Source organism: Trichosurus vulpecula, chromosome 3 (assembly GCF_011100635.1).
Source record: "Trichosurus vulpecula isolate mTriVul1 chromosome 3, mTriVul1.pri, whole genome shotgun sequence".
In the NCBI taxonomy this organism is placed as follows: domain Eukaryota; kingdom Metazoa; phylum Chordata; class Mammalia; order Diprotodontia; family Phalangeridae; genus Trichosurus; species Trichosurus vulpecula.
In genome coordinates this window covers 30,743,544-30,769,140 of record NC_050575.1, presented here as the reverse complement: position 1 = coordinate 30,769,140, position 25,597 = coordinate 30,743,544, and the positions used below count along the sequence as shown (strand labels likewise).

The window sequence follows — 25,597 nt, the reverse complement described above, 5'->3', positions numbered from 1 at the left end:
ATAGTGATGCCAAAAAAGGGTCACTGAAACATTTTTTAAAATGCACAGAGGAGAACTGAAGACAGTTCTGAAGGAAGTACAGAAGGGCAATTTTGAAAGTAACAAGTTGAATTTATCATATACTTTAAAAAAGCATCACAAAATGGGAAGATTCCTGATCTTATGTACAATCTTATGTTCTACTATGTACAGGGAAATGTTCATTTTTTTTCTGGTGTTTAAGCTTAAAACAAAAAAAAAATTAAAAACAAGAGAAAAGAACGAGGTTTATTGAAATACGGAGTATTTACGAGCAATATGCAAAAATTCATAAGCATTATGGACCTGTAAAGCGCAATAAAAACTAATACATTTTACAAATTAACAAAAAGAGAAGAAAATTAAAACTTGTTGGTAGAATCGCAATTTCAATAATGTAAACAAAAGCATGATAATGCTAGCATTACAAATGAGATGCAGACTGATGGTATAATCAAATAATTTGGTCTATCATTTGCATATCAAATTTCTTTTTTAGAAAAGCATAGGCATACACATACAGAAAGTCCCAAACTTCATGATGGCAAGAGAATCGGATAAAAGTGAAACAATCCTTTTCAAAATGTCATTTACTGAATGTGTTTTTTAAAAACATATCTGCAAAATTGTTACCCACTAACAGTTGCTATAACTAAAAAGTTCTCTATGAAGAATCCATATGATTAGATCAAAGCACATCATCTCAAAGGGTATTCAAAGGGGAAAACTTAATGCCATTTTTTTTTCCTTTAAAAGGTAGCCAATGTGGAATACTAGTTTTTTTGTCCTGCCTGGATTTTTATAATCTTGCTTGTCAATGTTATTTGCACTATCTGGGGCTATGAAATCACTCTCAAAACCACTGTTTTGTATTACTCATCTTAATGGCATTTAATCTGCTTTGAAAAAAAAAGTTCTACAAATTAGTAATTAAGGCTATAATTCAACTAGGAGACATATAAGTTGCAAATTTGAGATGACTTTAAAAATTTTCAATATAATTTTAGAGAGAACAGCCCTTCGAGAACACTTAAACAAATAACTGATTGGGCCAAATCAGAGTCTTGACCATAATGAAGCACTGGTAAGGCTTGTATCAACTCAAATGAGTTCAGTTTTCTAAGCCAATTTCTTTGGGATGTCAATGTGTCATCACATATCGTTATCTCTGCCTTTTTATCACTCAAAATGTTATGCTGAAATCAACAACACAAAACTTTTCTTCCTGACCTTTTCTTGTTGACTAAAATTTAGAAGGCTTCTTTGGAGCTCTATCTCCTCCTATGTCAACACCCCCATTCCCCACAAAAACCTCTAAATACCATTTATGATTCAGTGAGGGTATGGCGGGGAAGAGGGCAGGAGGGAGACTGTATCACATTAACTGCATTTGGCAGAGATCCTGTAATGAAAGCACCACATGAAAACCTGTTATAATGATGGTCTCCAACAGAAGGACTTTATTATCATGATTTTCTCTGTAGTAACATAGCTACATTTTGAGGGCTAATTTTCATTATGAAAAACTTGCACCTTGGACTAAGCTGGGCCCAGATCCTGAGCCTTATTTTGTATAGCACAGCTAAATAAATACGTTAACACTGGCCATTCCTGGCAAAACCTCATTCTTCAGCCTTACTTATAGGTAATGGCAGATGACTGTGGACAGAGAAGCAGAGGACATGGTCTTGATTGTTTTGTCTCTTTCTCTTTAAATTGTTATTGTAGGGTTGCTGAAGAAAATTGGAAAAGTGAGGCTGGCCCTTGGAGAGAAAAACATACACACATCCTTCTACATGAGACTAGCCCAGGAAACACAACTGTTGGGTTTTGTTTTTGTTTTGAGAAAAGGACTCACTATTATAACAGAAAGGGGCCCTCATAACTTGGACACAATTATTTTCAAATTTTCATTTCCAAGGATAATTTGTGAGGAACCAACTTCGTTTACCGCTGCTTTAAAACAGTATAATCCAAAGACTCCACACGGGGAGATCCCGATGCCTATTCTCTCTAATCTGTACATTTACCATGCAAAAGTCAAGCTTTGTTTCTGACCCAATGTAACAGTGTACTTATGATATCCCTCATTAATTGTCTTATCAATAGCAGCTCAATTCATATAACTCATTCTGGTGAGCTACTGGGTTTTGGCAGTAGAGAGAAGCATGTAGCGAACAGTGACATCGAGAGGATCAAATGGTACCCCAGAGCTGGAGCTGAAGAGGAGAGAAACAGTACCTTAGATGCTAAAACTTTTTCAAAGTTCTCTTACCTGGTGATAAAAAGATTGTAGCCCTATGCCCTATCTATATTCACCTAAAAAAAAATCTCTAGATTAACAGGAGAGAAATTTGCACTCAAAGAAAAAAGTTGCTGTAATACCAGGAAAATTTGTCTCGCATAGATAAACCATTCCCATCTATCATGGACCATTTCTGATTTTAAAACTGTGATCCTCCAAATTCAATTAACTGATAATTATGGTGACAATACTCAACTACATTCCTACCAAAGAGATAGCATTTTATCTCAGCTCGAAAAGAGGAAATTCAAGCTGGCCAAGTAATCAAAGTTTTAATATCCTGGGTTGCAATATACATATGATGCTTGCTATCTATATAACCATTTAAAATTTTCCTTGGGGGTGGAAGAAAGAAGCAAAGGGGTTCCTGGGCCATATGTAAACTAAATTCAAATTCAGAAGGGTATTAATATCCAGCATTGAAGTCTGTGAAAAGTTAAATTACCCCCTGATTAACTTTTAATCAGTTCAAACATCTATTTATTCAAACCACCAAAACTCAATGTCTCCCCTAATCTGATATTAAAACTGTAAAAAGCATTTACATCATCATGAAAATGATCCACTGGCTCTTTTCTGTTATTAACTAAGCTTTATTGACTTCTACTTACCAAAGTTTTCTCAAGTTGGTTCTCTAAGAGTACAATGAAAAAAAAAAAAGCTAGGACTATTTCCTAAGCAGAGTCAAAAAACACATTATTTACTGAATTTAGAAGACTCAGGATCCAGATATCAAATAATATTTACATGTAGGACTCAGGTATGACTGTTAAGCATTCCTTTCATTTAGCCAAGGGTTCATCTCTAGGGTAACATGCAAATTTGTGTGGTTTCTTATTTCAACCAAATTACAAACATCATCTATCTACAAATTCTATTTCACAAAAAGCAAATAAATATTTGTATAGATGCCAAAAGGAATCACATTCTCCATCAAAAAGGCACATTTCTTTTTTAAGATCAGTAAATTATGAAATCAAGTAAATGCACTATTTTAAAACCCCAAAATAGTATACCTGCATCCTTCCTAACTATACAATGTCAATTTTCATATACTTTTGTAAAGGCATTCAACAACAAAGTTTCTGAGGATAGGTAACTAAACATGTTGCTTCAAAAGCATCCTTTCCTTTCCCCAGTTATTCCACCCATGAGAAGGTGACTATTCTTTTAACCTGAAAATCAGAGCAGCTCACAAGAAGCTTGGTTAATCAACACTGAAGGTTTAAAGTTTTAATCCCTCCTCAAAAACTGTATTTGGGGGTGCTAAACTGCCATTTATCCAGGCAGTGAATTAAGTGAATTAGAAGAGCTATTGCACAACTGCTAACAGTACAATTTGTATTCTTTAATGCATAAACTCTTCAAAAAAGAAGAACCTTGGAAACCACTGGAGATTCACTTTTCTTATTTATGGGACATGAAACGACTGCTTACTTGCCCTAAGGTACATGTTTCTGAGAAAAGGCCTGACCTGAATCATTCTCGGGGCTGAAATCAGGCTCTTAACACTAATGCTATGACTACACAGGTATAACCTATATCAAATTGCTTGCCTTCTCAATGAGGGGTTGGGGAAGAAGGAAGAGAATTTGGAACTCAATTTTAAAAACTAATGTTGAAAACTTTTTACATGTAATTAGGGAAAAACAAAACATTAAATTGAAAAAAAAATTAATGCCATCAATTACAATTGTGGGTGAAAAGGCATCTCAAGTTAAAGCTAGGAAACAAAAATCTCACAATTTTGGTTGAAAATAAAACAAAAACTAGAAGAAAAAACCTTCTTGCAACTTAAGTATGTGCTGTCATTTACAAATTGAAGCGTTTATATTAAGAAACAAGAAGGGGTAGCAAACAAGCTAATGATTAACAACTACATCCAAGTTGTTTGGGCGCTTTGTCAAAGGCTACACTAAAAATATTCACCCATAAAAGTGCAAAATAAAAAGGTTATTCTTAACTAAATTACAATCCTTACAATGGTGGCTAAAGGCAACATAATCAAAGTGGACCAAACCTGTGACCTGTCATCCAGCTATATACAGTAGTGTTCATGACAGAACTAGAATATTGTCACATATCTGATACCACTTGTCTGTAAAAATTTTTTAAGCGTATTTCAAAATATACATTGAAGTCACATTATTGTGTAAGGCAAATATTTAGAGGAAGTAAATGTAAATTTTATGATGTTTCATCTATAAAAGTACAGTTTTGCTTTACTACTATCTGAAAGCTAGAACAGTGAATAGCATTTCTTTAACTAAAACACTCTTTAATAATTTTTTTTTTAAAAAAGAAACACATGTCCTCTGAAGTTCTCACACTGAGATATTTTTTGTTCATTTAAAAATTGGTGTGACATTGAAGTAAACGCATTTTCCAGTTTAAGATAAATGCGAAATCAAGTAATTAACTTTATATATATGAAGGGTCACAATACTTGCTCTGCATCTTTCAGGCCATCTATTTGAGACTTCAACTACCACTTTTATAACACAACCATGAATAAAAACAGAAATCCATTACAAAATACAAATGTATTGGTCACAAGTAGGTAGAAAAAAGTAAGCTGTAATATCTGTTCTCCATGTAAGCTCACAGTATCCATACTGAAGGTTTCTCTAAAATTAAAAGAAGGTCACTAATATAGTAACTGAAGATAAGACTTCAGAACTATGAAACAGAAGATATGGGATTAAGAGGGGAGCCCATCTGAGTAAGTACTTTATCCAGCCATTGTAGAGGTCCATGAAGATGAATTTCAATCCAGCATGGAGTACTGGTAACATCTTGCCGGTGATATTCAGCTCCCCAGCCCTATAAAGATCAAGAAATTTTTACATTAAATTCCTCCTCAGACTGTTACAACATAGTATATTTTTGTTAAGATGTAATTCTAACTTTCTGATATAAAAGATGTACTTTTAAAAGACCCTCCACTGTAGGAGTGATAAAAATTATCAATTATGAATCTAAACAAGTAGCAGTTATAATAAATAAATCAATGTGCTGTTTATACATGTAATTGATTTTTGGGGGGTGAGACTTATAATTTCATTGATGTAGGGTACTCATAATGAGCAAATCCTCCTCACTAATGCAGATCAGCAACACTTTGCAATTTAAAATCTTAAGAGAGTTATAAGATATTATTAAAGACTAGCATTTAAGCCTTCAATAAACAACTACGGGTGGAACTATGACTCACTAAAAGATGATCGCTGCCCTTTAAGGGTGAAAGAAGCTATTTACTTAATTCAAATTCAGAATATTTTAACCAGAAAAACTAGCTAATTGAAAGAAAATGTTTTCTTCCTTGTAGGGAGTTAGTGCCGACCCCGGAGCTGCTCAGACCCTAGCACTTGGCCTGTTTCCTGGGTAATACCAGACAGGCTTAGTAGGAGTTGGAATGGTAGGCGCCCAGAGGAAAGACTTCCGTCCCTAGCAGCCCCCCTAACAGCACCCCGCTCTTGCTCTGATAGCCATCCTTTCTCATGCAGGCAGAGTCCATTCACCAAGGACTCACAAGCCCAGTAGGAGGAACACAGCTGGCCACTACCTAATGCTCTTGAACCAGTGCCTAACACAAATATGCTTTAATTAATGGGAACTTCTTTGATACTTCACAAGGGCATCCTGCCCCATGCCTCACATAGCTCATACAGTACTGATGCCAGCCTGTATCCTGCCCGAGCCTTCATAGATACTGTAGGACAGCACCCTGTCCTGTTCCCATAATCCTATGGAAACCACCTTACCACAGCCCTAGTTTTTCCCATATGCTTGTAGGAAACATAGTTTACAACAATCCAGATTCTTCCCACCAGATATCGATCTTCCCATGCTCTCATCCCCTTGCCCCTTGAACACCTGCTTCTGCTTATGTAGTGCAAAACCCTAAAAAACTGGATAATGTCTGCCAATAAATCGGAGTTATAACCATCATTGCTCCCGCCTCATCATTGCGTACTGAGATAGGGCAACTTGCTGGTCAAGACCCTAGCACTTCCTAACTTCCCCCACGTTGTCTGGATCTAACCACTTCTCTTTGTGCATACAGAAGTAATGACACAGGTAAACTGGAAGTGAGAGGGCACAGAAAATAAGCAGGCATATTAAAATCATTCTCCTAGTTATCTTCTGTCTTCCTATAAAAATGGAAAACATCTTAACTAATATGCTATTATTAACAGAATAATCCCAGTCATATATAGCGAAGGAACAATGGTCCAATCAGATTTCAGAAAAAGGAAGCCCAAAGAAGAATGAAAGTATCTGGCAATTCTTCTCTGACCTTGTCCTCAGTGTGATATAACAGCAGCATTAAGGTATTTATGTGGTAATATGAAATGAGAGCACTGTTCTTAGTTTTACTCATGAAATAACACAAATTTTGAAAAGCTTACATACTCATTTGAAAGCTCTCAGAACTGTCTCTCTCTTAAGGAAGCAGCTCTCAGCTACACAAAACAATTCTTAAGACAAAAGTCCACTTAGATGATACATTAATATTAAAATTACTGACAGCAAGATGGTCATTTTCCCATAGAGGTCCCAACTATACCTGGCCTCCTCAGTAGTTAAAACTCAGCATTTTCTCTTTATATTTTATAATCTGGAGCATGGCAACAAATTTGGGAGTATCTTCTGCTGACATTTTAGAGACATTAAGTCACATAAAAAGTAGCACTCAGTGTCTCAACTGCATTCATAGAATAATTGAATTTGTAATTTTTCCCCCCATTAGAACTTGCTGAAAACCAAATATTGAGGATTATAGCATCAGGTAATGAATCAAATCAGATCAAAACAGAATCTACTCACCTTGACAAAACTCATTCGAATTGTACACATTTTAGTGAGTTCATAGACTGCCTCAAATCCGTGGTTGACAGACTGTGCCAAAAGCTGAGCAAACTCTTGATTGTTAAAAATTTTTAGGCTGCAGCCACTAGGAATCTTACAGACAGTGGTAGGATGGAAGCCATGATGAAAGTTGCAATTTCTACTCTGTACAAATATGCTGCTGTCACTCAGGCACTCAGCATAGACTTCCCCTCCAACATAATAAAGGTGAACCCCTTAAAAAGAAATTCATTAAAAATAAATATTTAAATACATTTCAATTACTAAGATCACAAACATGATATATTTTTTATCTTTGCAAGGTTTATATAACATGTGCTCCAGGCAACCCCTAGATGGCAATCTTTTACCATTTATATAACAGGATGTGCTCTCCTAAATGAGTCAAGTTTGTATCCTGATATTTTTGTTTCTGGTACTTCCTTCTTCTCACCCTCAATAATCATTTGTCATCTTTTTGGAAAGATGGAAAAGAAAGCCTTCAGCTGAGTCCTTAATGTTAGATGCTAAATAAACTACCTTTAAAATGGAATTTATCAAAGCATTTCCCAATTATTTTTCTCTAATGGGAAAAAATGTTATGTAAGTTCAATAATTTTAGGAAACACTTATATAATTTAATTGAACATTTATCCTAATTTATTTTGGGGTAGATGTATGTCAAAATTACTTCATTCCCCAAAGGTACCTGAATTAAACACGGATGAAAGGGTATGTTTCATAGGGCAATGCTGGCACAACATTTAAGAAATTGCATATAATTCACATGAGAATTATCTTAAGCTGATTCCAAGTTTCATTCTATAAAAACTAGGTTTATTGCCCTTATTAGGCAGGAGAAGAAAATGATGCATTGAGTGTTTTCTAATGTTGGAGTGAATAAGTAGTAGAGATAGAAACAAAAGTGTTTGAAATTGATTTTTATTATGAAATTGATTTTTCTCCCACAACTGTTTCAACAGAGTAAAGAATTTGTTCTATATCACTGGGTTCATTATCATAGCTAAAATTTGAAAAAAAAATTTATTTTCATTGGTCAAAGAAACTGGACATATATACATATCTTTCTATCATGAGCAGTAAGAAAAATCTGCTAAAAAAGAAAAAACCCAGAAGGGGCATAGACTCAGGGAAACCTATGCTTGATATTCTACTATATGTTCTTCCAACTCCTCTCAGACAACAGGAACTTTAAAATCAGCTACCTCAACCCAGAACACTCAAAAGCTCTGAATATAAATAAAAACTTACTTGTAAGATAAGAACGCAGGTCTCAATTCTGGAAGACCAGGATTCAAATTCTACTTGATACATTAAGTAAAAAAATAAAAGGCTAGAAAAGCTTTGTGACTATGGTCACTTAACTACTCTAGTCCTCAGTTTTTTCCTTTAAAAAAATGAAAGGATTAGATTCTATGACTTCTAAAGCCACTTCTAGCTCCAAAACTATGACCTGTGAACTATTATGGAGGCAGTTTGGATCTCACATTGAATGATCTGGGTCCAAATCCTGGCTGTCACATGATTCTAGGCAAGTTATTTCTACTCTCTGGACTTCAATTTCTTCCACTGTAAAAAATAAAAGGTCCAAACTAGATGATCACAAAAGTCGCACGTCGTATTACCTTTTCCAATATGCCGCCTAGTGTTTTCAATCGTTGAATTACGATTAACATTTGACAACAGCCCTAAGCAGAATCTACTTTTGTTGTTGGAAGGATCTGTAAATCCATCAACTAAAACACTTGTCGAAGAGGCATGAAAAGCTTCTCCAACTCGATTGTTTAATTCATAATAAACAATTGAACACCAGTGCTTGGGCTCTTCATAAGCAACAGGTTGGACATCTGTAAATGAATCACATGTAAGGAAATAATCAGGATCTGACAGTACCAATTCTTCTGTCATTTTTACGGTGGTTTCAATACATAAAAATGAAACTTTTTTAAACTTTAGTTTTAATATCAGCTCCAAATTTCTAAATTCTTTTTGCCTCCACTCTCTCAAGAAGGCAAGATATATGATACGTATTAGATGAAAAAAGGAAAATCAAGAGAAAAAAATATGCTTCAATCTGAGTCCATCAATTCTCTCTCTGGGGAGGGATAACATTTCTCATCATAAGTCCTTTGGAATAGTTTGGATTACTGAATTGATCAGAGTTGCTAAGTCTTTCATAGTTGATTATCTTTACAATATGGCTGTAATTATGTAAACTGTTCTGCTTCTGCTCACATCACTTTACATTAGTTCATATAAATCTTCCCAGGTTTTTCTGGAATTATCCCCCTCACCATTTATCACAACGGTATTCTATCACTTCAATATTCTATAACTTGTTCAACCAATACCCAACTGATGGGCATGCACTCAATTTCCAATTCTCTGCCACCACAAAAAGAGCTGTTAAAATATTTCTGTATGTAAGCATCCTTTTCCTTTTATCCTTTTGGGGTATAGGTCTATTAATTTAATAGCTCTTTGGGCATAGTTTTAAATTGTTCCCCAGAATGGTTGGACCAGTTCACAACTCCACTAACAGTACATTAGTGCCCCTATTGTCCCACATCGCCACTATCTTTGCCATTTTTCTTTCCTGTCATCTTAGCCAATCTGATGGGCACAAGGTGGTACCTCACTTATTTTTTTTTTGTTTGTTTGCAGGGGGGAAGGCAGGGCAATTGGGGTTAAGTGACTTGCCCAAGGTCACACAGCTAGTACATGTGTCAAGTGTCTGAGGCCGGATTTGAGCTCAGGTCCTTCTGACTCCAGGGCCGGTGATCTACTCACTGCGCCACCTAGCTGCCCCCCACCTCACTTATTTTCATCTGCATTTCTTCTAAGTAGTAGTGATTTAGAGAATTTTTATCAAGCTAGTGATAGCTTGGATTTCTTCCTCTGAAAATTTCGTATTCATATCCTTTGTTCATTTACCAATTGAGGATGAGACCTTTATCAGAGAAACTTGCTGTAAACATGTATTCTCCAGTTCCCTGCTTTTTTTTTCTTTCTAATTTTGGCTGCATTGGTTTTGTTTGTAGAATGTAATCAAAAAAACCTCTGTATCTTTTGTATGGTCATGACCTTTCCCCTATCCACAGATCTGCCGGGTAATTATTTCCAAGTTCATCTGGTTTGCTTATGATATGAACCCTTCCTGTCTAAGTCATGTACCCATTTTGAGTTTTTCTTGGTACGTGGCATGAAATTTTGGTCTATGCCTGGTTTCTGTCAGACTACTTTTCCCAACAGTTTTTGTGAAATAGTGAGTTCTTGGCCCAGTAGCTGGGACCTTTTTGTTTATCGATCACTAGGTCACTGTGTTCATTTGCTTCTGTATATTGTGTACCTAATCTTTTCCATTCTACTTCCTATCCAGTACCAGACTATGACAATTACAGCTTTATATTATAGTCTGAGATTCGGTCCTGCTAGGCCGCCTGCCTTCACATTTTTTGTTTCATTGAATCCCTTGACATTCTTGATGTTTGGTTCCTCCAGATGCACTTCCTATTATTTTTTCCTAGATCTATAAAGTATTTAGGTAGTGCTGTCATTATACTGACTGAGTCTACCCACGAGCAATTAGTATTTCTCCAATTACTTAGAGCTCTCCTTAAGTGAAGAGCGCTTTTTAATTGTGTTCATGCAGTTCTTGTGCTCATCCTGGCAGGCAGACTCCCAAGCAGTTTATGCTATCTGCAGTTGTTTTAAATGGAATTTTCTTTCTATCTCTTCCTGCTGGGTTTTGTTGGTAATGTACATCATTATGTCATTTGCAAAAAGTGACAGTCATGTTTCTTCACTGCATATGCTTACTCTTTCAATTATTTTTTCTTGTCTTAATGCTATAGATAGCATTTCTAGCACAGTACTGAATAATAATGTTGACAATGGACAGCTTTGTTTCACCCTTGATCTCACTGAAAAGGCTTCTAATTTATCCTCATTACAAATAATGCTTGCTCTTGATTTTAGATAAATATTTTAAGGAAAGCTCCACTGAATGCTATGCTTTGTAGTGTTTTTTTTAAATAGGAATGAGTATCGTACTTTATCAAAAACATTTTCTGCATCTATTGATATAGTCATATATGCAGACACACAAATACATATATATATATGTATATATACACACACACACAGACACATATGTATGTATATAAAACTTTGGTTGTTTTTGTTATTGATGTGGTCAATTAGGCTTATAGTTTTCCTAATACTGAACCACCCCTAAATTCTTGGTATAAATCCAGCCTGGTCTTAGTGTATGATCTGTGTGATATATTGCTTAATCCCCTTGCTAGCATTTTATTTAAATGTTTTTGCATCAACATTCATTATGGAAACTGGCCCACAGTTTTTTTCCTCTGCTTTTGCCTTCCCTGATTTAGATTATCAAAACCATATTTCCGTTATAGAAGGAATTTGGCAGGACTCCTTTAGCTATTTTTTTCAAAGAGTTTAATAGTATTGGAATTAATTTTTCCTTAAATATCTGGTAGAATTTCCTTGTCAATACATCTGGTTCAATTTCTTTTCCTAAGATAGAGCTATTTAAATATTCTATTTCCTCTTCTGTTAATCTGGGCAATTTATATTTTTATAAATATTAATCCATTTCAAAAAAGGAAACTTTTAAACACTTTCCCTAATCTAAACAGGTTGTAAATTAGCAAGAGAAAAGTACAAAACTTTGAATGGGGTGCATGCTAAAGCCCTATGATTGTATACTTAAAACACGAGAAAGAAGCTTCTCATACTTCTTGAATACCAAGCAAATATTAAATATAAATAAAAGAAACAAATATAGGAAAATATATAGTACAAATAATTTACTTCTAAGTATCTAAATATCTGGGAATAATTTATAATTAATATCTTCTGTAGAAGAGCCAAGTACAAATTCTCTGTTGAGTATCAAAACTAAGATGTGGATATTTTGTGAAAATATTTGCCACTTCCATAATAGCTTTTGACCAAATTTAATATTTTCTCTCCATTATTTCATTATTTGAAAGTTTTCTTTAAGCTACTTTCTAGTACCTAACTTTTTTGCCTTGATGCCAATTTTATACATATAAGTAAAAGTTTAAAAGAGACAACTAAAGTTGACCACCTAACCAAAATAAGCACCTGAGAGCATGCTGGTCAAAGGGCAGAGCAGCTCTGATTCCTCTCTTTGCTCAGCTGGCCATTCTTCACGGCCCACCATCTCTCCCATCTAGCAGATAACTCAGATGGCTTGTCATGGCCACTCTCACTGGATAAAGACAGTAAGCACTGAGACCCATGGTGTGTCACCAGAGATAGTCCATGGGAGCAAGTAAACCAGGGAGAGCTCTAAGTGGGTCCCAGAGTGTGCTATCCAGTCAGCTTCCTGTTAATGCAAGCAGAAACTGAGCAAAGAAGGAATGCAGTAAGAGCTCCTATGCAACTGAAAGGAGAGGGTAGACACAGGTAATATCATACCCTCAGAAACAATGAAGGAAGCAGGCAGCTGCATCTTAAAGCCACCAAAGTATGGACAGGAGCTTCAAGAAGGTATTACTGGCACTCACTGCTTGTTTGATATGTTCTTGTTATGGATTCAAATCTAGAGTGCAGTGAATTATACACATACACACACAAACATGAAAGTAAAAAAGAACATTAAGGAACTATATATTTATTTTTACCTCTATTGGATATATTTGGCATAATTTGAGGAATCATATTATTGCTTGTATCCATAGACTGAGAATTATCTTGACCCATCTGATCATCAGGAGGCATATAAGCAGGAGGGGGAGTATCAGCTACAAGCAAAGAAAATAAAATTAATGAACCATTAACAAAGGCAGCTACAGTTTTGGGTTTTCTCTAAGTTATCAAAAAAATATAAAAAATATTCTTAATGAAAAATACTCAGTTTATTTTTACAGGAAAATCTTATCAAATATATAATTTTTAAACAAATATCAGGAATTAAAAGCGATATAAGATCATAAATGAATCCGTCTACGGATTCCTAGAAAAAAGGGAACATTTCATGGTACAAAAATGGGCATGAAAAAAACAAAAATGGTAGAAACTTAACAGAAACAGAAGAGGTGTCAAGAATATACAAAAGCAGCAAACAAAAGATCTTAACATCACTGATAATCATGATGGTGTGGTTACTGATTGTGAGCTACACATCTGGAGAACAAAGAAGTCGAGTGGCCCTTAGGAAGTGCTGCTAACGAGGCTAGTGAAGACGGAATTTCAGCAAAGCTATTTAAAATCCAAAAAAATGATGCTGTTCAAGTGCTACACTCAATATGCCAGCAAATTTGGAAAATTCAACAGTGGCCACGGAATTGGAAAAATTAGTTTATATCCCAATCTTAAAAAAAGGGCAATGCCAAAGAATCTTCAAATTACCAAACAACTGTGCTCATTTCACATGCCAGCAAGGTTATGCTTAAGATTCTGCAAGCTAGGCCTCAGCAATGTGTGAACTGAGAATTACCAGAATAGTAGGCGGGTTTTCAAAGATGAAGAAGAACTAGAGCCCATATGGCCAACAATAGACGGACTGAGAGGAAAGCAAGGAAGTTGCAGGAAAGCACCTATTTCAGCCTCCTTGACTACACTAAAGCCTTTGACTAAGTGTATCACCACAAAATGTGGCAAGTCCTCAAAGATATGAGAGTACCAGATCATCATACTTGTTTCATGAGAACCAAGGAACAACAATTAGAATCGAACATGGAACAACTGATTGTTTCAAGGCTGGAAAAGGAGCACGAGGCTGCATACTGTCACCTTATTTACTTAATTTCTACACAGAGTGCAGCAGGTGAAATGCCAGGCTAGAATTAAGGTTGCCAGGAGAAACACCAACAATCTCAGATGTGCAGCTGACAGCACTTTGATGGCAGAAAGTGAAGAGGAATCGAGAAGGCTCTTGAGGGTGAAAGAGGACAATGTGAAAGCTGGCTTGAGACTTAACATCAAAAAACTAAGATCTTGGCAACTGATCCTATCATTTCCTGGCAAACAGAGGGAGAAGAAATGGAAGCAGCATCAAGACTGTATATTCTTAGGCTCAAAGATTACTGCAGACAGTAACTGTAGCCATGAAATTTAAAGATGCTTGCTCCTCGAACGGAAAATTATGGGAAACCTGGACAGTGTACTTAAAATTAGTCAACAAAGGTCTATCGTCAAAGATATGGTTTTTCCAGTGGCAAAATATGACTGTGAGATCTGGACTATAAGGAAAGCTGAGCGCTGCAAAATTGATGCTTTCGAGTCGGGGTGCTGAAGACGACTTTTCAGAGTCCCTTGAGCAACAAGGAAATTCAATCAATCAATACTTAAAGAAATTAAAATTGGGGGCAGCCCTGGAGTCAGGAGGACCTGAGTTCAAATTCAGCCTCAGACACCTGACACACTTACTAGCTGTGTGACCTTGGCCAAGTCATTTAACCCCAATTGCCCTCCAAAAACAAAACAAAACAAGAAAACAAACAAAAAAGGAAATCAAAATTAGTTCAGAGTATTCACTGGAAGGTCAAATACTGAAGCTGAAGCTTAAATACTTTGGCCACGTTATAAGACAGGATTCACTGGAAAAAACCCTAGTGTTGGGAAAGACTGAAGACAAAAGGAAAAGGGGACAGCAGAGGATGAGATGGATAGATTATGTCACGGAAACAATAAACATGAATTTGAACAGACTTCAAGAGATAACGAATGGTCCGTGGGGTCATGAAGAGTGAGGCACAACTGAATGACTGAACAATAACAATCTTTGCCGTAGACAAGATCATGGGCAAAGGATTCTTTTATTTTGCAAGTTCTTCTCCTAATTATTTATTCATAATACTTAAAACTACAGTCTTTTGCAAGTTAATCTGAAGAATAGAGATCACCCCACTGTAAATATACTTCTGCAGAGACAGGCTGAAATGTTAAAAATGACTATCAAAAAGCATTCAACAACTAAAACTTGCATTATTCAAATTTGCCCATAAAACTGTGCTACCAACACAATTCCCTCAGGAGTTCAAATGTTTCACTGTAAGAAAGCTGAAGCAATGCTAAGGAAGTTCAGTTACGGTTCACTTCTTCCCTATAGTAATAACCAAATCGTTGTCAAAATGTAAAAGATCTCAGTTTTAAAGTTAGTCAGTTTAGAGAAAATCAGCATAATAAAGCTATTTAACACCAATGGCATCTTAAACCAAGTTTGCTCATGTGATGAAGAAACTGTACTAAATGTTTTCAAATAGCATAATCCATTTAGGAATTTAACAAAAATTTTATGTTTACATGCAAAATAATTTATTTTAAAACCTGTACATGTTAAATATTCCTAACACATATCCCTCACAACCACAAAAGGCACAGATAATTTGAGGGATAGGAGAAGAATCACTTCAGGGCTCAACTATTGATTAGACTTGTGCCAAGGAACATTATCCTTTATACCTAATTTCAGTGACACGATACCTACCTTCACTTTATCCATACTTTTGCTATTATTCAGTCGTTTCATTCTCATGTCCAACTCTTCATGGCCCCATCTGGGGTTTTCTTGGCAAAGATACTAGAGTAGTTTGCCATTTCCTTCTCCAGCTTATTTTACAGATGAGAAAACTGAGGCAGGCATGGTTAAGTGACTTGCCCAGGGTCACACAAATATTAAGTGTCTGAGGCCAGGTTTGAGCTCAGGAAGATAAGTCTTCCTGATTCCAGGCCCAACACTATATTCACTGCACCACTTAGCTTCCCATACCAAACCCTTACATATCTGATATCTCATTACAATGACAAGGCATAAGCTCTTAGATAAAATCTGTCACTTTGGATCTGACGACCACAATCTCATCCCAGCTACCATCTCTGTATTAATATCAAAAGCTATTCACTCACATCTCAAAATGCTTTGGAACCATCAAACCGTTCTCTCTTAGCATTGTGCCTACCACACAGTAAGTACTCAATAAATACGTTATCATTCATTCATTCTTCAATTGCTCACCCCACCTTCCCCCAATTTAGAAATAAAGGTCACTAACTACTTGGATTTATGTAATGAAAAGTTGAAAAAGAATTTAGGATCCTCCTCTATGCAACACAAAAATAAGTATACACTTTAAAGATATTTTATTACAACACAGTAATTTTGATGTGCCATTATTTTAGTTTAAATGTAAGACCACCTATACAACATATATACCTTCTGACTTATGAGATTAGAATCAAGTCAGTCATTATCAATCAAGGAGCATTTAAGAGAGATAAAGTCACCATAGGTAGGGTCAAGCAAAGGTTTTTGAAGAATGGGAGAGATCTAGTCATATTTGTAGGCAGACCCTTGGGATAGTAAATAAAAGAGCATGAAATTCAGGGACAGAGAAATGACTGATGGACAAATTCCTGGTAGGAGGGATAGGATCAAGGGCATAAGTAGAGGGGTTTACGTTTTTAAGGAGAACAGCCACATAACATAATCCTCAAAGTAAAAAAGGATTTACTCCTCCTAGAGTGACAGAGAATTAAGAAAATATCTACAGAAATGATGAAAGGCTCACTTTTCACGGTGGTTCAGGTATAGAGTAAAAGATAAGGTTTGGATGATAGCTATAAAAGCAACAAGCAGAAGTATTTATCACACACCTACTCTATAGAAGACACTAGTCATATTTACTAAACCAACATTTACCTTCCTTTGAAAAATGTTAGTAGTTCTCACAAATGATTCAGATTCAATATCCAAGCACTGTATTCATGCTGAAAGGTAAAGATCTTTCATCTCAAGAGAAGGCATATGTTAGATGTTAACAATTAAAGGAAACAAACCTCAGCCGTTAGCCAGCGACAGGGAGATGGCCGCATCTTAATTTTTTCTATTTCCAAAATCTTTTTTACTTTTTTGGCTATTATGTTACTGGTATCTCCACTGTACCCTGTCTACAACAAAATTTATAACTAGCCTCCTCCAACTTTTACATGCCAAGAAATACCCTTTAAGTGTAGTGCTTTGCAGATACACTACCACCATTCTGTTATCTATGGTATTCTCAATTAGAACATAGTATTCATACTCATTGCAGAATTCAAAACAGTTTGGAGTAATTGGAAAAAACACCAGACTCAGTCAGATGAGACAGGCTTTTTTTTTTACTTACTACTTGTATAACTTTGGACAAATCACATGAGCTAGGTCCAGCCCACGGCTGTTCTTTACTTTCTCTAATTCAAAATGTTATGTCCTACTTCCCTCTGTTTAATGTCTCTTGGTCACAGTTTTAATTATTTCTATCATTTTTTCAGTTGTGTCCAATTCTCTGTAACCCCATTTGGGTCTTTTCTTGGCAGAGAGATACTGGGGTGGTTTGCTATTTCCTTCTCTAGCTTATTTTACAGAAGAGGAAACTGGGACAAACAGGGTTAAGTGACTTGCCCAGGGTCACACAGCTAGTCTCTGAGGCCAGGTTTGAGCTCAGGAAGATAAATCTTCCTGACTCCAGTCCTGGTGCTCTATCCACTGAGCCACACAGTTGCCCATACATTCGTAATATGTGAAACCAAATGATACTTGTTCTTAATTTTAAGGTCACAGTTCTGCCTGGTATATCCTACATCTCCCTAGGGCCACAAAAATACATTTCCAACACTTTCCTCACTGTTTATCCATATCAATACATAAAACTGGCTATGGATTTTAAATTTGTCATTTTTATTAATATGTACTCAAATGTTTAAGATGTCACAGGCATTAAACATAATCTGACCCTACAGAAAAGAATACTGGGAACATCAGAAGCGAAACACCTCAGAAGCTACAAGATATTAAATTACGTAAAGAAAAAATGTGAAACAATAATTTATATATTATTTATTACCAACTCTTAATATCTTGTTGAAACCTTTTAAGTAAAAGGTATAAATTCATTATTGAAGCATTATAGCATAAGTAGAAAGTTCAGTATAATTCCTGAAATCCTAGAGTAATGGGATGATAATAATATTCACACACACAATGTGCCAGGCACTGTGCTAAGCACTATCATCTCCACTTTACAAATGAAGATGTCATGCTTAATTGAATATTGAGTTTCAACTCTTGCTGCTAAAACCTCTCATAATACATTATTATTCTGCTTTCCTGCTTTGACAACTAGAGTATATACTAAATATGAGCTATGTCAATTATCTTGTTGCCCATAGGCCCAACCTCTTAAATATTATTTACCAGATCAAAATGTAAACAGGGTTAACCAACCCTGACTCAAACAGATAATCAGGGATTTATATTAAAAAAAACAACTTGAGAGTTTGTTCTTGTTTGTCGCTGTTTTCTCCCATGAATGGAAGGCAGTGACAAAAAAATTCACCTAAATGAAGGTTCTAGTCCAGGGAGGGGAGTCTATAGCCTCAAGGCAACATGTGACCTTGTAGGTCCTCGGGTGCAGCCTTTTGATTGAATCCAAGTTTCAGAGAACAAATCCTTTTATTAAGGGAATTTGTTCTGTGAAGTTTGGATTCAGTCAAAGGGCCACACTTGAGGACCTAACAGGCCACATGTGGCCTCAAGGCTGCAGGGTTCCCCATCCCGTTCTAGTCATTTGACTTTGCTGTCAATATATACCTGCCTATTAACTTATAACTAGCAAACGACAAGCAAATGACCTTTCGAATAATCTACTAATTATTGTCTCACTATTCAAAGCAAATTATCTTACAAATTATCTAAAAAAAAATTGCTGCTAAATTGAACTCTATGATAATGCCTATTATAAAAACGTAAGTACTTCAGAACCCCTAATAGAGATACAAAAGATCAAATATTTTTATGACCACTTCTTAAAAGGCATAGCATGTTAAATTTATTATGTATACTGGAATATTCTTAAAGAAAAAGAAAGGTGTAAGAGATTCATAGTTTCATATGAAACTCTTTTTCTATTCTACTTTGTTTTTGGAAATATTCTGCCTATTTCTCTCTGAGACACCCCTACCCTCTCCTCTCCCCCCAGGAGTTTTTTTAATTCAGATTTTTTTTTAAAGGCAAGAGCCAAATTTAATCTTAAATGAAAACAAATCATTTCACAAAATAAAGTTAATTCTTAGGTTAAGTTAGGTTAAAGTACTCATAATGGCAAGTGGCTAGAAAACAAACTACTCTATTTGCAGGGTGATTTGGGATTTGGAGAGATCAAATAAAATTCTTACCTGGAAGTTGAAATGGACTTCCTGGTCCAGAACTGGCAGGAGAGTTGGGGTATGTGCTACTGGCGGGAGAAGGAGGATAAGGGCTATTTGGTGATAAGGGGAAAGGAGTGTTGTTGGGCTGTGGGAAAGAATCTGGAAATGTAGCATTCTGTGGCATATGTGGTTCATTGTGGCTTAGATTCCTGAACTGAACCAGAAGGCTGTGTTGTGGATTGAATTCACTATGTCGAGGCACTAATACTGGAGGTAAGACTAGAATAGAACAAAAGACAGTTGTCAAAAATGCTAAAATACTCAACACATTAACATTGTGACTAATTAAATATAGTTAAAGGTTAAGAATTTAGAAATATGTACATTAAAAACTCGTCTTTTGAGAAGGTATGCCTTACAGAATTAATTCAAGTCCGGGCCAAATCCAGCATCCAACAATTATCATCTAAGTGGCTATAATAAGTCCCTTTATCTAAGGCTCAGTTTCTTATTTTAAAAATGGAGATGATATTTAGCTATCATATCTCTCTGACTGAGTTGTCAAAGTCAAATGAGATAAGGCAGAAACAGTTCTTTGGAAACTATAAGTAAGGGCTATACATTTCAGCTATTATTAACTTACTGTTGCTATCTGCCATTTTTAACCTTATTCTTTTCAAAGACGTGACTTCATCTTAGCATTAAAGGTCCTGCCTACCCCATGTGAATCATGGAAAATTAGGAATTTAACAGTACGCTAAGTGAAAAATACTAGAAAATAATTAACTAGACAGAGTAAGAGATGGTTTACAACTAGAAATAAAAGAAATAATACTGGACTAATTAGTCACTGCATCTCTAACGACCTTACTACATTAAATAAAATCGAGTGTACCTCTGTGCTAATTTCCCCCCCTTAGGAAAAAAAAGTCTAAAACATACCTGGACTTTCCACTCTCTTATAGTGGTATGGATTGATACAAACTTCCTTTTGCTTAGATCCAAAGGGAAATTCACAAATATCCAATGGCTTCAGTTCATGATGACTCTGTAAATCGGGCCAACGCCAGACTCGGCAGTAAATAACATGGGGGAGGCCTTTTCTGTGAGAAACCTGCAGTCTTCCATCTAAAGATCTAGGAATAGTAACACACTTGCTGGGCTGTCCAGGGCTACTCAGTGCTTTTTCTAGTTCTTCCATAGCACCTTTTTTCTTTTTTAATTTTTTTACCAAAGCATCAACTGCTTTTTCTGCCCATTTTTCCTCTTCATCACCTTGTTTCCAGCCCAATAATCGCTTTACAGCTGGGCTAGTAAAAGAGAACAAACTGGCCATTGACGTCATTTGATATGAATCTTCAAGAAACTTTCTTACTACTAAATGTCAATGTATATTTGAAGAGATTATCACAGGTGATAAACAATGTACTATCTTTCTACAGAAGAACCACTTAACCAATAATGGGAAAACACTGATTTATCTTCAGGAAGATTCAGCATTTCTTGCATCAGGTGTATCCTAAAGAAAAAAATAAAAAGGATAAATATTTAAAGAATTTCTTTAAAAATCTGCAAGTACATGTTATTTTTGGTGAGTGAAAACACAGAAACCATAATTGGTTTTCTTTAAAATTTTTTTAAAAACTCCAAGAAGTTTCCTAATTCCATACAATTTTTTTACTCTTAAAAATTATTTTTAACATTCATTTTTTTAAAAAAATTGAGTTCCAAATTTTCTTGCTCCTTCCCATCCTTCCTCCACCCATTGTGAAGGTAAGAAATGTGATATCAATTATACATGTGAAATTCTGTAAAACATATTTCCAAATAAGTCATGAAAAATAAAGCCAGAAAAATAAAGCTAAAAAATTATGCTTCAATTTGCAGTCAAAACTCCATCAATTCTTTCTCTGGAGGTGGATAGCACCTCTACATTTGTTCTTAAGCATGATTCCTCAGGTTTACTGGCTGTATATGCATTCTTGACATTAAGAGCCACATCCAACTGCTAGTCAGAATACATACTATGAGGGAAATCTACATCTTCCTTAGGGTCACCATAATCTTAAAATGTTCTGAAACTTTTTTAATTTCTTCAGGACAAAATGGATGGATTTTTTTTTAAGGCAAAGAGTGGTCTTCAGACCATAAATTACATACATTTAAGCTATAATCTTTTAATTTTTTAATTCAATGTTTTAACACAACAGACTGTTCCATATCCAAACACCCCTAACAAATAGTATGCCACTAGTACTAACTCTGACCATTATACTCGATCAGTTTTGTTGCTTCTCCATGCATACCCCACATTTTAGTATCAAAAGATACAAATGCTTTAACTCATGTTCCTCCAAAAAACAGCATTTTGCTATCTCGGATACAAATCCCAAGAAATCCAATTTTTAAACTGCCTGTAATTTTATACCCTCCCATTTTATTCTTTATAGCACAATGAAAAATGTTGAACTACTACAGATTAGGCATTCTGGGAAATATTCAATGCACAGATTTTAGATAACAGGCTCTTTTACACTTTTCTTATTAGGCCATTTTGCCCTAGTTAAAATGATTTACAATATGCCATTTTCCATGTTTAATAATCAGTCTAGTAAATCATTAACTAATAACATAGGAAAAAGTAGCCTACACAAACACTATAAAAACCAAGTTTAGAATGGGGACACCAACAGAGAATAAAGAAAAATCCTGTTTTATGACAATCATAGAATTTATACTTTAATAGTACATGAAAGTCATCCTTTAACTCTCCTGCAAAGGATCTACAAACAGGCTAGAAGGGTCTTTCTCTAGACTGGGGTTTCTTAACTTTTTTATGCATTTCATGGACCCTTTTGTTAATATGGTGAAACTTATGCACCTCTCTTCTCAGAATGACACCTTTAAATGAATAAAATAAAATACATAAGATTACAAAGGAAACCAATTATACTGAAATATAGTGGTTAAGAACCCCTGTTTGTTATCTTCTAACAATTTTTAGTTACTACTGCAGCATCCAAAAGGTCCACTAATTTTCTCATTTGTGACATATGATTAGTCTATCTACTTTTCCAATGACATCTGAAATTATTCAACTTTCCAGTCATCCTGACTTTCGTCCTGCCACTGGACTCCCGATGACTCTGGAAGAGAGAGTGAGGCTGATGGCTTTGTGCAAGCCTGCCTCACTTAAATCCAATTCACACACCAGTCAAGACATCACCCGTTGATGTCACTAGTCCTCTAAGAAAAAGGACAAGGAACAACAAGGACCCCTTCCACATGATAAAAGCTCTTTCATTAGTATACAATAGATGAGAAAAATATAATGAGAAATACTATTATGCATTCAGCCATTCTGAATGAATTTCTATTTTATAAATTATAAGAGGGACCAGACCTCAATATACCACTGGGCATCTGATGACCTAAGGATTTCAAACAGCAAGTAAGTGTTGCCCCAACTGAACCTCAGACAACTCAACAGAAGCAAGACAGACTGGAACCACAGGCAAAGACCTAACAGCGGCTCAAAAAGGACCTTATACAACACACTGAGCACCCAAAAGATCTGGGTCTCAGGGCTGACACAGAAAGAAAACAAGTGCACGTGCCTCATGTCTTCCAGATATGCCTCATTCCCCAGAATCTTGGGATATAATTACTGAGTTAGTGAATTCAGTCCAAGCCATCAGAACTATACAAGTCTGAGGCCCTAGGCTCTGTAGTTTTCAAGTCAGGTGTTTGCAAACATTCTAAAACAGAGGGGATGCTAGGGACTAGAGCCTTGGTATAAGCACTAGTGCCCCCGGTTTAATTCATCTTTAAAAACCCTTACTTGACCCCGCCACTCCCTCAAGTCATCATCTTCTCCCATTAACTACCATTCCTGTACTCTTAGAAAGAACAGTATATCTAAGATGTTTGCCAGCCAATTTCTTGTGATCCCTTGCAACCTGGCTTCCAACCCTACCACCCAACTGAAGCTGTTCTCTTAAATAAGGAGGAATCATGGTATGGTAGAAAGAGAGGTGGACTAAGAGTCCCCAGAGTTTAAATCCTGGCTCTGCCATTAACCATCTATAGTTGTTGGTCTAATCTTAGTTCAATCTGAGTTTCAGTGTCCTCACCTGTGAAAGGAAGCTAAACCAGGGATGGGGAACCTGCAGCCTCAGGGCAACATGTGGCCCCAGGGTACAGCCTTTTGACTTAATCCAAGTTTTACAGAACAAATCCTTTTATTGAGGAGATTTGCTCTGTGAAGTCTGGATTCAGTCAAAGGACTGCACTTGAGGACCTATAAAGTCAAGTGTGGCCTCAAGACCACAGGTTCCCCACCTCTGAAGCTGCTAAACTAAATGGCCTCTAAGGTCCCTAATAGCCACTTTTCTAACTGCTAAATCTTATTAACTATTCTGAGAATATACCCTCTTTGAACTATCTGTATTTTGGGGTACTACTGATCATACCTCTCCCTTCTCCTGGACAATCAATCACTCCTCCCACGGCCAACACTGTTCTCACATGGTTCTCCTTCTACTTCTCTGAGCAATCTCTTCATTTTTTTTCTTTGCTGAACTATCATTCATGGCTATTCCCTAGGGCACAATCCTGGGTTTTCTTCTCACCTCTCTTGAAAATTGCATCATCACATTTAGATTCAGCTTTCATCTCTACAACTAATTCTGACTCTAGTGCGACCAGCACATCCTCTCTCTTGAATTCCAATAATGTATCATCAACTACCTCCCTAGATATCTGAAATCTAACATCACAGATCCCGATGAGCTATAGGAAGTAGAAATGGTACTTAGGGACAAGGCCAGGCATACACCAAAGAAATCTGTGATGGACGTGACAAATTTACTGTGGTACTGCTTTACAAGATATCCAAAGGGTTACCCCAAAGAATGGGGGGAGAAGGCAATCTAGAGAACAATCTATGATTGAACCTACTTTCTCACTCTTATAAAATCAGAGAACACTCGTCAAGTCAAATAATATTTATTAAGCAGCTACTACGCGCCAAGCACTGGGCTAAGCAATAAGGATACAAAGAAAGACAAAAAAAACAGTGCTCTCAAACTGACAGTCTAAGGAGGGAGACAATGTACAAACAACTGAGTACAAACAAGATCTATCAAGGGACAAACTGGAGACAATTTCTGAGGGAATTCACTAAGGATCTTTAGGTGGGACTTGAAGGAAGCTAGAAAAATCAGGAGACAAAGATGAGGAAGGAGATAATTCCAGACATGGAGGACAGCAAGTGAAAACGCCCCAAGTCAGGAGAAAGAATATCTTGCTTGAGGAACAATGAGGAAGCCAGTGTTAATGGACTATAGAGTATGATGGGGGTAGGGTAAAGAGATGGAGGGGTAGAGTAAAGTCTAGAAAAGCAGGAAGGGACCAAGTTATGAATGGCTTTGAATGGCAAACAGAAGACTCTATATTTGACCTTAGAAGTGACAGTCATTTTTGAATAGAAGACTGAAATGGTCAGATCAATTTCATAGTTGAGTAGAGGACAGACTGAAGTGGGAGACCAACAATAAGGTGATGAAGTGATAAGGGTCTGCACCTGGGTGCTGGCAGGGTCAGAGGAGAGAAGAGGTCCTATATATGATATCATGAATATTATGAATCGACAATACTTGGTGACAGATCTCTTAAATAAAATCGTTTTTAATAGTGACAACAGTGAGATCTTATATTCTCTAAACATTGTAGTCAACTTTATTTGCATTACACCTCCATGAAAGCATATGTAACTTTTCGATGTCTATAGCTAGGTGACTGCTCAAAGTTTCTCCAGTGTAATAAGAACTAACAGAGCTCATCCTGTTCTAGTTTTGAGAACCCAGAGACCTCATTATACCACACTGAGACAGATATGTTTTACAATTATCAAACAAGGGATTTGCAGTGTCGACAAAGATTACATAACCTGTTTGAGTCAACAAGTCTCCCACCTTCACATATTAGAGCAACCATGTATAAGGAATTGGACTCTAACGCACTTCAGCCATGCCAGAGTGAGATGGGTGATTGCCTGAAGGAACTATATTGCCTGAAGCATGGTATCCAACCCAGCGGTAGTATATCCAGTGACACAGTGGTTCAGAGATAGGACCTTATGAGATGGTGAAACAGAGGCCAAGAAACATATGGTCAGAATAGTCTTTGTAGATCAGCAGTCTGTTGTAATGGATAAGA

General features: G+C 36.2%; 1 protein-coding gene across 2 annotated transcripts in view; it reads right to left on the bottom strand.

Moving 5' to 3' along the window:
* Positions 1-241: 241 nt before the first annotated feature.
* The window catches only part of SMAD5 (SMAD family member 5), a 39,376-nt gene continuing 14,020 nt past the window's right edge, over positions 242-25,597 (bottom strand). For both annotated transcript variants that reach the window (XM_036749575.1, XM_036749576.1), the window contains 6 exons: positions 20,321-20,897; positions 19,406-19,657; positions 12,874-12,993; positions 8,821-9,042; positions 7,154-7,410; positions 242-5,146 (listed from right to left, as the gene is read on the bottom strand). In XM_036749575.1, the coding sequence (XP_036605470.1) occupies positions 5,003-5,146; positions 7,154-7,410; positions 8,821-9,042; positions 12,874-12,993; positions 19,406-19,657; positions 20,321-20,723 (1,398 nt within the window). In that variant the 5' untranslated portion in view covers positions 20,724-20,897 and the 3' untranslated portion in view covers positions 242-5,002. The remainder of the gene's footprint in view (positions 5,147-7,153; positions 7,411-8,820; positions 9,043-12,873; positions 12,994-19,405; positions 19,658-20,320; positions 20,898-25,597) is intronic.